This window comes from Poecilia mexicana, unplaced genomic scaffold (assembly GCF_051168715.1).
Source record: "Poecilia mexicana isolate PSO_F unplaced genomic scaffold, ASM5116871v1 scaffold_16, whole genome shotgun sequence".
NCBI lineage: Eukaryota > Metazoa > Chordata > Actinopteri > Cyprinodontiformes > Poeciliidae > Poecilia > Poecilia mexicana.
In genome coordinates this window covers 5,501,648-5,517,566 of record NW_028263385.1, presented here as the reverse complement: position 1 = coordinate 5,517,566, position 15,919 = coordinate 5,501,648, and the positions used below count along the sequence as shown (strand labels likewise).

The 15,919-nt window shown below is 37.7% G+C and overlaps 1 protein-coding gene across 5 annotated transcripts in view; it reads left to right on the top strand.

Annotated features, from left to right (window-relative positions):
• Nucleotides 1-15,919, top strand: part of cspg5a (chondroitin sulfate proteoglycan 5a) — a 52,187-nt gene that overhangs the window by 22,259 nt on the left and 14,009 nt on the right. For all 5 annotated transcript variants that reach the window (XM_015006986.2, XM_088014148.1, XM_088014147.1 and 2 more), the window contains exon 3: nt 12,569-12,757. In XM_015006986.2, the coding sequence (XP_014862472.2) occupies nt 12,569-12,757 (189 nt within the window). The remainder of the gene's footprint in view (nt 1-12,568; nt 12,758-15,919) is intronic.

Genomic DNA, 15,919 nt, shown 5'->3' with positions numbered 1-15,919 from the left:
TGGTCCTCTGTGGATGAAGCCAGGATTGCATGTAGGATTACACGTGACTTGGGTTAGTATGTGAAGCATTGATTTGATTTATTCTTCATTTTCATTTTGTTTTGTGCTTGCGTGTGTGTGTGTTTGTATTTGTTGACATTTGCAGCTTAACTTAAGCTGCTTCGTTAGCATGAGATAAATGTTTGAACTGCTGTTTATGACCTTAGACCAGCTCACTGTAACTCTTTAGTTCAGTGCGCTCCATAACAAAACATCCTCAAACTTGAGCTTTGTTCTCAAATTCAACTTGGGAATTTTGGTGCAGATGTACCAAATTAAACTGAAACAAATTGTTGTAGATTCAGCACTTTATCTGTTATGTAAAATTATGCTTTAGTGCAGGGATGTAAAAATAATTTTCATTTTGGTCTATATCAAGATCATGAGTGTTCTCAAAAGGGCCGGTTGTGCCAGAATGTATTGAAAAACTGTTAAAATATTAATAAGTATCTGTGTCTCAATTTGATAAGCACATCTTAAAATGTAATACCTCCAGGATTTAACGATGGTTTTCGTGATTTTTTTGCAATCAGAATCACTGATTTAGAAATATTTGCAAGAAATTTTGTGATATTTGCGCTGTAAGATAAATGTGACCTTTTGTTATTCGTTACATCGATTATAGACAATAACTACCCCTCAAGTCAGGCTGAGGCAACAATACAGTAGAAGTAGGAAATACTTCCACCTGCAGGTGGGAGTTAACATGACCAAACCCAATGTTTTTGACCGTTTTTGTGAAAAATATGCAATAAACTCACAATTATGCATCAGCTAGAAAAAGTGTAGGAATCTATTGGTTTTACGTGAGTTGTCGGAATCACACAATTTTGACTGATAAGTTAATGTTTAAGCAAACTACTTTCATCTTGGAGCTTCTATATATGCACATAAAAAGCTGTGAAGGGCCAGATTTGACCCCTGGGCCTTGAGTTTAACACATGTTCCTTACTGTCTCTTTCATACATAAAATACAGATGTTGGTTTATTGTAGGAGTGAATTTTATCCAGGTAAATTAGAATTTAGAATAAAATGGAGAGACAAATTGAAGTGTCACTGTAGATTGATTTAAAGTTGTCATAGCCTGAAATGTAAAACAGAGAGCTGCACAATATCCATATACTTTGTCAGCACACAGAGCTTTGCAGTTGACCAATAGGAGAAAAGATGACTCTTATTGTAGCCCACCAGAATCGCCTTCATTTCTCCTCCCCTCTTTTCCAATTTACCTCTCAAAGAGTCAGAAGGAAAAAGAAAAGGCATGAGGAAAATAAATGGGCAAAGGAGAAATATTACAGGAGAAAATACATTAATGTTTATACGTGCCAGTAAATAAAGGGAACATTGCCTTATCATCAATATATTACTTGAAAATTGTCTCAAAATGACAATATTATCACTTATCTCAATAATTAAAGGGACGATTTATTGGATGACTTGTTGTTTTTTTCCTGCTGGTCAGTTATCCTAATTCTCCAAGCACACCGCTGTGCATCTTCACTCAGTTTATCCTGTCAGCCTTCTGAGCAGTTTGTCATGAAGCTTCTCTTCCATAAGAAAGCCATCTGTCATCTTCATCTCTATTGGCCCGAGTGCAGGGAGCTAAACATAAACATAGTTTTTCTAAAGCCAGAAAGGCTGCTTTGAACGTGGAAGAAACAATTCATAAACCTTTTAAGGGAAAATTATGAGCCTGGCAATGCGGATTATTTAGAGTTACAAGTTGCCACCTCTGGATTTTAATAAAGATGTACTTTTCTTTTACAAATCATATGCAGACATGGTAAGCTTCACTCAGTCAAAGAAAAATATTTACATTCTGGACCAGTTTTAAGACCTTATTTTCACATTATTCATCTTGGAGCACTTTAGCTCCAAACCTCGGTCAGTTTCTCCAGCTAGACCTTCTTCCTTAAAGTATCTGTGGCATCTCCGGCGCTGGCTCCTCTGTCCCTCTCACAGATGTGATCTGACAGTGTCATAAACCACTTCCTCCTCAGGAGCTGCAGAGTCAGGACCATATTCGGAGAAAGAAAAGAGAAAGCAGAGGGAGCGGGTGACCGAGGGTGTGTGGCATGGAAGGACATTTGTGTATTGAGCGGCTTTATGATCTGTCTTGCATTTCCCTGCAGTGTCCCTCTTAGTTTCCAGCATCCAACACCTGTTGCTCATCTGTACACCTCTCCACAGTCAGTTTGGGTAGTTATTTTAAAGTTTTTGCATCGTAAGTGCCTTTTTGTGAATGCAATCAGGACGTTTTTGACTCCAGGATATGTCAGAAAGACAGATGTAGCAAGATAAAGAAACCAAGGCAGGGAAAAAGAGCCAGAAGGATCAAACATTTGTAAAGAGAACAAAAAATTGTCAACAAGAAGTGGAGAGATGTACTGAAACAGAGTGAGAAGTGGAGAGAAGCAGAGGAGGTGGAGGAGAAACTGAGTGAGAGAATGAGTCAGAACCTTATAATGCTTGCCAGCATGGAAACGACTCAGGCGAGCCAGGTCAAATTTATTGGCGCCCGCGCGTGTGTGTTGCAGCTTGATGTAATTAAGAGAAGCTTTGAGCAGCAACAGCCGTTTGTGTCCATATTTTTGGGGGGATTTCATGCTTGCGTCATGAAAACACATGCAAGATTATGTGCGTTTTAGAGATCAATTCTAGGTGAAAGAGCATCGAGAGGTGGAATCAGGTCAGAGGTCAAACACAGGGAAGATTTACGGCTGCTGAGAAGGCTGGGGCTGACACACACAGACTCACGCACGCAGACACACACACACACACGCACACACACACACACACACACACGCACGCACAGCGACTGTTTTTGCCAAGCTGGATCTTGTGAACTTACTTCATCCCTAACAACGCACAAAAACATTTGCTGAAATTAACTTTTGGCTGTGTGTGCGCCTCTCTGCAGGTTCTCTAAGCTTCGGCTCTGAAGTTCACAGCTGAGATTGTAAACCTGTTTGCATGTCAAAGCAGATTTTCACAGCTTTTCAAATGGCTTTGCATCAATATGCTCTAATGAGGTCATTTCTCCGTTTCTGCTTTTTGTCAACTTTAGATACCTCTGACTGCTTTATGCTCTTATTTTAGAAGAAAAACCAATATGGACTTAATCTACTTTTAATATACTTATATAAAATTTATTTGAGTGTTAATTTTGTCTTTGCTGCAGAACAAAACCAGATGCTGAAGGAATTTATTAGGTCTTGGGTTTGTTGTTATTGAGCTATGTCATTCTTTAAAGTTTTAAAATGTTATGTTACCGAGACTAATAGTCCAAGAAATGTTTTGTAAAGCTTAAGACAGATATATGTTTTCTTATGATTTCACTCAACTCTCATTGTATCCAGAGGCCATTTGTTTTTGAAGCAAGATGTCAGCAGATAAAGGCAACATGACAGATGCGAAGTGCAGAACGTCAGACAAAACTCCTTCCAGTGGCTCTCACCCCTGTTAAAATGTCAAGTCAGATCATGGTTAATTATTTTAAAACTTTTTCCACATATAATAGCAAAAAATTCTGTTTACAGATAAGATAAATTACAAAATTGAAGCTTTTGACCTCAGGATTTAGTCTTCTTTAGTTGGAGTTTATCAGCATACCGTATCTTGAATTGACAACATTTACCTTTTGTCTGTTCTGCAAAACTATTAGTGTGTGAGAACACAATTAAATGTATTTTGATGCAACTTCAACTTTTCTAGGCTGTGTACTCTCTTTCCCTCAAGGTTTCTGTCAGACACCAAACTACTACTGTTAATTAACTGTTTGTAATTTTTTCCATTTTGTCTAAATCCCAGTTCTTATTGAAGAAGAGCAACCCCGGGGCATTTTCCTACCACCACCATCTTGTACGGTTAGCATTGAAAGTTTTGCTGGTAGTGAATGACCCCATGTCTGCATGGTTCAGTAATGCTCCAAATTAGTAATTCACCTACTTGTGGATTTTTTTTTGGTAGAGTGAATCTAACATATTTAAAAGTGCAGGTTGAAAATCTGAAATAGACACACACAATAGCAGTTGACATGCAAAAAGCTGGCATTTGCAAAGCAGCCAATCTAGGACTGCCATTTATTTTCTATGGCACTGATTGGCTGTAGCCCCCAAACTTTAAATAAGTAAAACTGTAGCTTCTGTGGTAGTGCTAAGATAGTTTCCATTGTGCATAATAATGCATATTAAGGTGAAGGTATAGTTGGTGCTTTCACTGCTAAAACAGATAATTTTCAGCTTTTTTGAGTGGAAGATTCAAGTATTCATGGATTTTAGCCATTTTCTGGTTACTGTGATCTGTAACCACAGTGAATACTGTGATTCCAATGATTGAACCCCAGAGTTTGATTTCATCAGACCATCACTCATTGTCCAACATATATTGAGAGCGAGGAGACAACCAGTGCTTTTCAGAAATTGCTGTTGTTCTTCACATTACGTTTGGTCTTTTGGCTGCCTCTTTAACCAGTTCAGGAGAACAGTCCTTTATTATCGTGAAGACAATAAAGGAAGAACATGTTGTCCTATATAATCTGTCACTCCCTTCACTGTGACATAGACTATGTGTAATGATGTTCATTTCTAAACCCTTCTCCTGACTAGGATCTAATTGAAACCTTTACTCAATAAGATCCTTTTGATTCTTTGCAACCTCTGAAAATTATTTTTGCAAATCTCAGGAGAATCGTGTGATAACTGAACTTCATCTCACTGTAATCAGATTCACTAGAACTTATTGTAGATGTGAACTCAAATAGCATGAACGCTGAAACTGAATCCAAATGTGTCTAAACAAAGAATCAGTTCAACTCTGAGCATAGTTATGCAGGTAGAGTATTGCAGCCTTTTTATAATATATATTTTCCTCTGTTACATTTCTTGTTTTTCCCTTAGAATAAGGGATAAATGACATGCTATATGTAAAGTTTTTAGCATCACAAAAGCCTGGCATTTCAACAAAGGTGTGTACACTTTTAGGAGGATCTTTAATTCATCAACATATTTATTTATGGTTCAAACTAAAACTAGTTTGAGTCTTTTAAAGTGCAATTCTCCTGATAACCATATCCTCATTGTCACAGTATCAGTGGCTACAATAATAATATTGTAATGAATTGTTTGCATGATAATTGTTTGTTAAGTCATTCCAAGTATCCTGACTTCACACTTTGCATGCCAACCAGATATTCAGCCCGTTGGATTTATTCTCTCTCCATTGAATGTTGTAAATCCTGGTGAAAATCTGTCTCTCCAGCTAATATGTTTCCCAAATATCATATATTTTTTCCCAGTAATTGCAAAATAAATAATCTCCTGATTGACAAAGCCTCTGCAATCACCCTATTTTTTTACTGTCTGGTGCAGTAAGAGGTTGTTTATATCCATATTTAACCTCCTAATAGCAAACTGAGTTTCTGTGGCGCTGATTTACTGCCGTCTTGTCAGGGTCATGAGCGGAGCAGTTTTGTTGAAACATCCCTTTCAGCTTCAGCGAGTGGTTGCAGTTAAATGTGACAAGGGACCCATCTGTGAATCAGTAATTAGTTTGCAGTTTATGTTGTCGTGACTGCTCTCCAGGGATCCAGAGGTTTATGCAAATAGGTTTTGGGTACAGTTGGATCCGTAGATCTCCTCTGAATGAGTCATTTGCGTCGTTAGCAGCCTCGGTGTGTATAAAACAGCAGGAATGATGGGATGTAGCCGAGTCGCGCAGACAGCTCGGCGGGAAACAATATGTAAATGTGACAAGCAAATAGAAATAAGCCAAATTAGGTGTTTATGTTTTGCTAACCAGATGTCACAAGCTGCATGCAAGAATGTACCAAGTTCACTTTCCTGCTCAGCGATGCTCTTTGCTGTAAATGCTCTAAATGTTCTTTTAGAGGACACTGTTGATAAGCTTGTAAAGCAGGCAAACATCATTTGTTTGTAGATTTTGTGATACTTTGCTCAGACCTTGAAGAAGAAAGATGTCAGCGTAGTGAAAACTGATTTGTTCAAATATTTACGCAGGTTTGTTTCTGCTTCCATGTTGTTGCTAATTTATCTTGATTTAGGATCAATAACTGTGAGTTTAAAAGTTTTGTTTGGACTTTCCTGAGTTGACTTCAGCTTAATTAAGCCAGTGTCCTTCAAAGTGCAACCGCAGTTGACAGTGAATATGTAAATTTCCCCTAAGGTGCTTTGAACACACACCGAGCTTCAACTGTGAGAGAAAATTGGTGCAAAGCCAAAAGAGTTTCAAGATATTGATCTTAGTTTTCATTTTATGTCTTTCAAACCTCATCCAGACTTCTCCAGCCCTGTGAAGAACAGCTCAGCTTAATCTGCCAAGGTTTTTTTTTTTTTATGAATTCCAGTAAAATTGTATCATTTCACTAATGTTTACAGGATATTTTTTCCCTTGTCCTCCCCACCCCTGATGCATTGCCCCTTCTGAGGGTTCTCCACCCAGTGATGTAAAGACTAAAACAATGAAGTTCTGCAATGGCAACAAATTAAGTTATGTAGCTATTTTCCATGAGTTTTACCTCATTCTGACTCAGTGGTGGGCACATCTTTTCCCACATAAATAAATCTAAAAAAGGTCCATCTGTTGTGTTTAAATGTCTAATCGGGTGAGATCAAACTCCAGTCTTTCCTCCTTCTCTCTGTCAACCTTGTAAAATCTTTTCCAGTGTTTTAATCTTTCCCTCAGCTTGACCCATAGTTTCCCTTTCCCTCCCAAAGCCCCTAGCGAATGAGAACGTTCCCAATTATTTGGAAACAGAATGTCAAATGTGGATCTCAGTGCCAGAATCGCGGTTCATGTTACTGATTTTTTTTTTTTCTTTAGGAGATCCCGAGTCTCTCCTGTCCTCTGCTGGCCTTTTAGCCACACATCCAGCCGCTTCTGGATACTCGACTCAGTTCTTTTCTTCCTTCTCTGCAATCCTTGCATAAGAAAATATCAGCCTTAGGCAGGACATGTTTAAAAATAGTGCTATTTTTTATGCAAATCTGGACTTAATGCTAATATATTCAACGCTGTTGCATACCCTCTCCTGTCAGTTCAGATGCAGCTTGTTTAGGTCGTACCTTCTGTTAGGTTGTTCCCATTTAACCTTCCTAGGACCTTGTCAAAATGCTCTCTTACTTACTCTCTTACTTCATGTTTCCTACAGCTAAGCAACAACCATTCATCTCTCCTATGGTAAAACTGAAGCTTTCATACCTCCAGCAGTGTTTTCCCACTGGACCAGTTCCTGTGCTGGATCTGGGTTGTTGCTATAACAGGATATTTAAATAACCGTTTTCTTTCTCTACAGCCATAGAGGCAACGTTCAGCCATTGAGTTCAGAACTTCATGTGACATCAATATATATTTTAAAAAAAAAAAATAAAATAAAAAATAATAATAATATACATATATATATATATTTGACATTCTATTCCTGTGTAAAACGTCCAGAAGGTAGAGGCCCTAAGCAAACAAAGAAGCAGATCTGCACAATGTGTTACATCTAAAAAGAAGAACATGACAGAGAGGGAAATGTTCCCAGAATGCCTCTGTCCAACTGTAGCAACAAAGATCTAACTTAAGATATTGGATAATTTCTTCACTTTTTAAATCAGGTTCCAGAAAACAATGTTTACTTTGTTTTATTTTTTATAAAATAGAAAACATTTTTCAAGGCTTTATTCAAATTTCAACTATTAATGAATCAATTATATAATTATTTAAGATCTGAAAAATAATTATATAGTCAATTATAGTTGTTTATATAAGAACGGATAAGATAGCATCCTCAGTAGTTTCAGTAATTTAGCAGCAGCAACACAAGCAGTGTGTCTTGGGAGCAGCGCGTACATAAGCTTAATTGACAGCGGTAAGACATTCCTCCTGGCTGTGATTGGTTGTTTCTGACCTGGAGCCGGGTATTTCTCCAGATGCCAGTATAACCACAGGGAGGCAGCAGGAGGAGCTTGATTTTTTCATTCTCTGCTTATTCCTGTTTGTCACTTTCCATTCTTCCTCAGAAAATCAACCCAGCATAGATCTTATTGTCCTGTCCTATTTGTACCATATACTCCTCTAGAATGAAACACACCCATGTTCCAGCTTAATTAGGTGAACAGTCAGAGGATTTACTGTCTTGTATTCTTTCTTTTTCTCTGTCCCAGTGCCAGTTCTTCTGTGGTCCTTTTAGATTTTGACATTACTTCTCATATGGCAGTGAGCAGCCATGGCAACATAGATAATGACGGGTTGGAGAGTGAATAAAACTGTAATGGGATGTGTGGTGACTTCATGACTGTTGCTGGCGTCTCATGTAAACCACAGAAGTGTTAGGAGCTTTTGAACAGGCTTGATTGTAGAAGCTGTTCCATCCCTGTTGAAAACTTTGGCTCCTTTGGTTTCTCTTTGTAGCTGCTTGAGGCTTTAAAGTTTTTCAGGGATTAAGACATTCACAAAAGTAATTCAAAAGTAAAATATGTTGTGAGCTGGTCTTATAGTGCCCCAACAGTCTTATTAATTAGATCAGAAATCATCTGTTTTATTTATCTTAATCCCATAAACGTCCGTGAAAACACAACAGGGCTTCATCTCTTCGTACTTTATTTACTGTTTCTGTGTCTCTTAAACTCTTGTTTTTGTTTTTCTATCCAATGATGACAGATATTGTTGACTGCATTCAAATACATATGATAAATGCATGTTTATAAGCTTTTAGCTAAGATAGCTTAATATAACTGACATATAGTACCATACCAGCAGAGCTTTGCAGTCTGGTTGTCTATTATTTTTAAATATTTAATTAAATTTTTATGTATTTAATTTTTTTTGGTCACCTAATCCACCACATGTAAGCACTTACAAACGGTGGTTTCTACAATGCCTTTCTGTGTGAAAGTGGTTAAAATGTGGAAAAAAAATCTAAAAGTTAGTAATTGTCTATATAACTAAGGGGTTTAACATTGAGATCAGATGAAGCACGAATAAGTAGCTGTAGTTACTACTATATGCTATGACTGATTTCCTTACCAATTATGTCCATAAAGTCATTGGAAGTTCATCTAACTGGCCAAATATATTATTTACAAGCAAAGTGAATGGAACCTGGAAGACCTTCCAGATATTGCCTCCTTTTGTTATTGCAATATTGTGCAAATTAAAAATGTGATGATTGAATGTCCCCCTGGTTCTAATATCAATATTTAATGACCAAAGAAGGCTGGACAATTGTGTTTTCAATGCTGTTTATATATCGTTTCAAATTATATGTCTTAAAAGAAAAACACAACTGGCCAATATTAACACTTTACCTTTCAGCATTTTTTTGCATATCCTCTTTTTACACACAGCCTAACACTTTCAAATGAACTAATTTAGAGCAAAATGAAAAAATAAATACTAAGAATAAAACCAACTTATGATTTTTTCTAAAGCATTGGTAAAAGCAAAACAGATTTTCTGTGGAAAAGCAGTTGAATGAGTCTGCAGGAGAAGAAACCCCACTTCCTGTGTTTATGACGACCAGAAACTTGATTGTTGACATTCTCCTTTTCCTCACTGACTCAAACGTCTCCAGGTTGTAACTATTGATTTACTTTGACTTAGTGGATACGTTCATTGATCCTGCTGGCATCACTACTCCATCAGCAGACCACATGTTACTACACTACAGTGAGAGAGAAAATTATTTTTAGCTTAAAGAAGCTTTCATTTTGACAACTGCAGCAGGGATGACCTGCAAACAATGTTTATTAGTAGCTTTTTTGTGTGCCATTCACCAAACTCTGTGTGTGTAGTTTCTAATGTCACAGCTCTGCAGTGCCAATACCTTGTCAGAGATAATTAAGTTCACTTATGACTTCACCTTCCTCATTTTAATAATAAGCCAAGGTGAAAACAATTTGGCTGCACAACCTAAAAGCAGGAGATGTGCATCAGCTGGAGCTCTTCGGAGGGAAGTAGGACAGCGAAAGAGCGGCAGTGAGTAGGAAAATACATTTTCAAAAAGACAAACGGCAGGAGAGGGATTAGAGAAACCAGGGCAGGAATACAGAAGAGGAATGTGGAGCTGGATGCTAAAGAGGATTTTTTCCTCCCTTTTTCGGCTCGCCTGTGAAGGCATGACATGTCAGCTCCATGTCTGCTCCGTTTGCTGCTCAGCTGGGTTGCCATAGAGACCAGCACATAATTTTCCCTCCTCGTCCTTTCTGCATCCCTTTATCCTCCTTTTATTTCCCTCCCTACCCGCACTCTCGCCTTCCCTCCGTCTCGCGCCGACTTACATAAACCTCTTCTTTTGTACAAACACAGAAACACTCAGAGGTTGAGTGCACTGAAGTCTCCTTGAAAATGTGATATCAGTCTCCATCGCTCCCCTCTCTCCTCCTCGCACACATGCCCACACACTCAAAATGTCTCCTGGCTCTTTGGCAGCTCTTCCTCTCAGCTGGCAAATGAAAGAAGGATATTCAGGAAGGATTCAGGAAAACGAGCCGTGAAGGGAACGCACCTACATGTGGAAAAGCGCATAGGATCAGCAAACTTCAAACTCTTCGTTCTCTTTACAACGGCTTCATCTCAGTTGCTCTACAGAGACGTTACAGAGGGGGTGAAAAGACAGCAGTACATGTCTTGCTCAGTTTTCACTTGAAGTTTACCTTCTTCACCCCAGTTTGCTGTGAAAGTGATGAAAATCTTTATAAAAATATATTTTAAGCAGCTATCATAGCCAAGATTGTGAAATCCAGTAACAATGAACATAATACTCCTCTCCTAAATGATAAAGGTGAATAAAGAGTGTGATATAACATTATATTTTAAAAATGTAGCTTGAAGAGAGTGGAGAAATGGAAGGCATTCATTAATGCCAAACTGACTTTTATTTGTGAGTCACAAATGGCTCAAAGGTTGGAGCTTTTGACACAGACCATAACATTTCTTTAAAATCTTTGTTTTTTAATAAGTTTCTCCAACATATTTCTAAAACTACCTTTTAAAACATAACCAATCACCTCTTCGGTTACAACTTTTTTCTTGTTTATGTCTGCAACATTTCCACGCAATAAAAATGTATAACGTAAATCTAGGATATAAGTTTTAAAAGTACTTTGAAAGCTTTGCTAGGTTTCACAAATAGGTTTTTCCCATAATGTATTTTCAAAAGTTTTGCAAATATTTTTGTTCATGCTTATATTGTTAGAAAAAAATACCATCTTGTAAAATATTTCATTTCCATACATGTTTCTGAGTGAGACAAGATTATCCTCAGATCAGATAAAGTTTATTATAATGTAATGATATATTGTATTTGGATGGATGGATGGATGGATGGATGGATGGATGGATGGATGGATGGATGGATGGATGGATGGATGGATGGATGGATGGATGGATGGATGGATGGATGGACCAGTATTTCTCCTGTTTTTGAATTAATTTCATCCTTAATCGTTATTAAAAAAAACATTTCCGTTTTGAACTTTCTTTGTCTTTTTGACACACTGGTTACACCAAAGTCTGCCAGTCCTTTAATTTTTCATGACTGCTATCTTTTGCCATTGTCTGTGCCAGTCAAAAGGTTAATGATAAAATGCATTTTTATCTGTTTGTGCAGCACCCTATGACCATTTTTACAGTGAAATCAAAAGCGATACTTGGTTCCCAGCTCTCTGATGGGTAGACAAAGTCATCTGCCTCTGTGGTTCTGGTCCCCTCCCCAGGCGAACTCTGCACTTTACCAGACACTTATAAAAGGAGCATGGGACTCAGAAGGCCTCTGTGTGTATCTTGTGTGTGAGTCCACATGTGTGGTTTGTTAAATCTTATAAATGTCTTTTCTGACTTAGTATTTTCGACAGTATTTTGTGAGCTAAAGTCGCCATGTGTATGGAAAATCACCTCAGGTGGTTTTTCCTTGTTAACGTTCCATTATCAGTGAGGCCACAGTCTTTGTGCTTTCTGAATCAGGCATTAAACAAACTATGTGGAAAAAAAGCTTCTGCAGTAAATAACTTTATAGCCAGGCTTATGTAATATTCTTTTAATCTCTCTTTCTCACGTAGGAATTTCGACTTCTTTTTTATACTGTTTCAGTTCATTTTGCAGGGTTGGGTTTGCACACAGCTCTTCCCACAGTATTTCACGCTGAGGTCTTCACGTTAACTGGGTCATTGTGACATGTTGATTCTTTACTTTTTCCATCATTCTGCTGTAGATGACCTTGGGCTGTGTTTGAGACATTGTTCTGTTCATCTGTTTTTACTTCAAGCAACAGTCTGTCCAACAGATTCCCACACATCTGACTCTACAACACATTAGTTTGTAAGGAAGTACATGTACCTAATAGCTTAACATATGTAATCACTAATATCAAAATACTTGAACATTCATACCCATAATACTCGAAAAGGTGCAAATGGCAAGTTTAAATCCATTTGGCACATATTTATATTTCTTGTTGTGTTTTGCTCACCTTTTCCTTTCACCTGTCTCTTTCACCATGACCCATCTTGTCTGTCTTTGTTTCAGATGCAATGTCCAGGACTACATTTGGCACAAAGGGGCGCGCTGCGAGTCGGTGGTGACCGAGTTCCAGGTGATGTGCCTCGCCGTGGGAACCTCGGCTCTGGTGCTCTTGCTGCTCTTCATGATCATTGTCTGCTTCGCCAAAAAACTCCACGTGCTCAAGACGGAGAACAAAAAGTTGCGCAAGCGCAGGTGAGACAAGACCGTGAGGTTTCTAATAAAGGAAAAGTAGAAATTGTGAAGTTTTATATTATTTTTTCTTTGCCTAAATATGTTTTTTGGCTAAAGCGTCTCACTAAGACCTTCAGACCTTGGGCAGAAATTATCTTCAGATGACCGAGGAATTGGCAGCCACTACTTGAAAACAACTTTTCCACTATTCAGGAGGAGACTGCAGCTGCTGCAAGCTTCAATATTCGACTTTTGCAATGTTTGTTTCATTACATTTGTAATTATAATTAGGGAAAGATGAAATAATTTAAGAAGAAATCAGACAGATCAGGGCTTTTATAAAATATTAGACATTCACTGAGGATAACGAAGCAAAATTGGCATGAAAAATAATGGCAATGGATGTAACCAACTTCATGTGTCCTTCAAAGAAGTGCAGAAAAATAAGAGTCTGTTGTACTTTCAGTAGAGGAATTGTTTTCCTCTACTGGAATTTGTCGCAGCCATTCTTCCAAGAAGGAATGAGTCAGATGAGTTAAAGCACTTGAGGCTCAGCCCTTTCTAAGAAGAAGAAAAACTAAACCGGCTGCCACACACAGGCTGTAGGGGTTGTTCACCAACTGATCAAATATCCCACTGAAAAAAAATCATTACAGTTATTAAATTCTAACCTTATCATTAACTCAGTAATTAAATATAAATTGTAAGTAGATTTGATTCTGCAGTCCTGTTCCAAGCAATTTTGCAACAGTAGTTGCGTTTCCATTGGCCACAAAATTGCACAAATTGAAATTACAAAAATAAATTAGATTAATGGAAACATAAAATAAAAAGCTTTTCCAACTGTATGTGGTGTTTTTTTGGCCTTATCAAAATGGATGTATTTCGCAGAAACTGCAAAAGAAACACTGTTTTCACATTACACGAGACACACGACCAACACCGCTGGATGTTGCTACTCGTGGAAACAATGAAGAAAATGACAGGAAGTGGTAGTAGAGTGATGGTTTGTTTTTACTTTTATTTTTTCCAGACAATGTGCAGCTGGCTCCACCAGAGCCCTCACAGCGTCACAGAGTTCATAGAAAGTTGTGTGTCATTCGAACTTGTTGAATCCATAGCTCTTCTGTAAGATCAGCGACAGCAATTTTCCTAATTTGCTGCAAACGTAACCTCTCCCAGGTACAAGGGGCTTTCCGCTCCAACACCTGAATAAGACGCCAACATCTCCTCTGATGGCTGATAGATAATAGCAGAGCACCATTCCTGAAATATGAATGTATTTCATGTACAGGGGTTGACTGTGGCTGTGTGGGTAGAGTCTTGCAATCAGAAAGTTGTAGGTTTGATTCCAGCTTCCTCCTGCCACATGTCGATGTGCCCTTGGGGAAGGCACTTAACCCCAAATTGCCTACCGACCTGCATATTGGTGTATAAATGTGTGAGCGTTCATGAGTGCGAATGGGTGAATGTGACTCTGTAAAGTGCTTTGAATGGTCAAAAATGATTGGAAAAGTGCTATATAAGTTCAGTCCATCGCTGCCATGATTTTTAATGACTTACAAGCTTATTCACATGTGATTTTAATTTAATTTTGTATTTAATGGAAACATTGCAATTATAAAATTGGTTTTTTTTTATATTAGGAAACATATATCAACAAAGATTTGGGCATATTTGTAATAGAAACACAGGTACTGATGTGCCGTATAACAGATGCAGCAGCTAGAACCTGCTGACAGTTTATCACACAAACACTACATGTTGTTTAGAAATTCAATTATGGATTTCTAGCTGATCAGTAGGTGACAAAAAGTCCTTCATCTGTCTTAAAAAGCACTACAATCCTACATGATAGCAAAAAATACCATCTTCTTACTATATTTCCAGATTACTGGAATTTTTGATAATGTGTAGAAATTAATAAAAGGAACAATACCTTTTCCAGGACTGTATGAAATTCCAGTATGAATTAAAATGTATCTTGCAGCACATGGTGGCCCTTAATCTCCCTAGAAAACTCATGTTGTAATCTTTTGAATGTTGAATATCTTTAATTAGTAATGAGCAAAAGTTACGAGTCAGGACAGAAAATCCAGAAAATCTATAAGTTTAACAGGAAAAGGATCAAAACAAGAACAAAAGAGAGGATAGATGTGTTTGAGACTGCTGAGGAGGGGGATGGGCGAGCTTAAAAAGACACTGACAAGGACAGTTTGAGTGTGGTGGGAAGTTGAAGGGAAGGTAGATCGAAGAAAATGAAGAGGGAGGAGGTGAGAAAGGCAGTATGAAGACCTGAGAGCAAGAATCAGCCTGAGGAAAAGGCAGGTGAGGCGATGCAGCTGCTGTGAGTCTTACCAGAAGCATAGATACTGTAAATAATCAAGTAAATGCTCTTTAGAAATTATTTCAGTGAATATTGAGACCCAAACATAAAAATAAATCATTCTTTTCATGCTATTTATTTGCATATAATCTATTTTCCTTTCCTTAACTTATTATTCCCCGAAGTAAAAATACCACATTACTGCAAAATGTACACAATACTTTAAAATAAACAATGATTACAATAACTTCTAGCAGCTCCTGTTTTACCAACTCTATTCTTAAAAACTGTGTTATATTAATAAAAATGATGACTTGGTGCTGCTTTTGCTTCTCTTTGGCTTTTTCATGACAGGAAACATCAATCTAACAGATTTTGGAAATTTCAGTCTGCAGTTTTACAGAGTAAAGTGTAGAAGCCTTTGTTCAGCCAGCTGACTAGCAATGGGCAGCAACCAGTGAGGATAACACTGGAAAACTACAGTCACTCCAGTACTTTCTCTGCTGGCTCTTTAAAATAACTTCAACCTCTTGTAGATTGGTGTCAGATGCCTTAAAACAACGTCCAGTTTAAGTTCAGTACTCTAACTAATTTATTTCTATATGAATGTAAATAAATGTATACAGGGAGAGGTTAAACAAATAAAATAGGACCTCAGTATACCTTTCAACCACAAACTTCTTTTTATTTTCTTTGAATTTTACAAAGTACTGCATGGCTGTTAAAGTAACTGATTTATACACCAATTTTCATCTAATTAGTAATACCCTCTTTGCTCCTCCTCTGATTTATGCGCTCCTTGAGTGGTCAGACACTTTTGGTAAACGGCCATGTCTTGCTTTGGAGTGACTCATTTC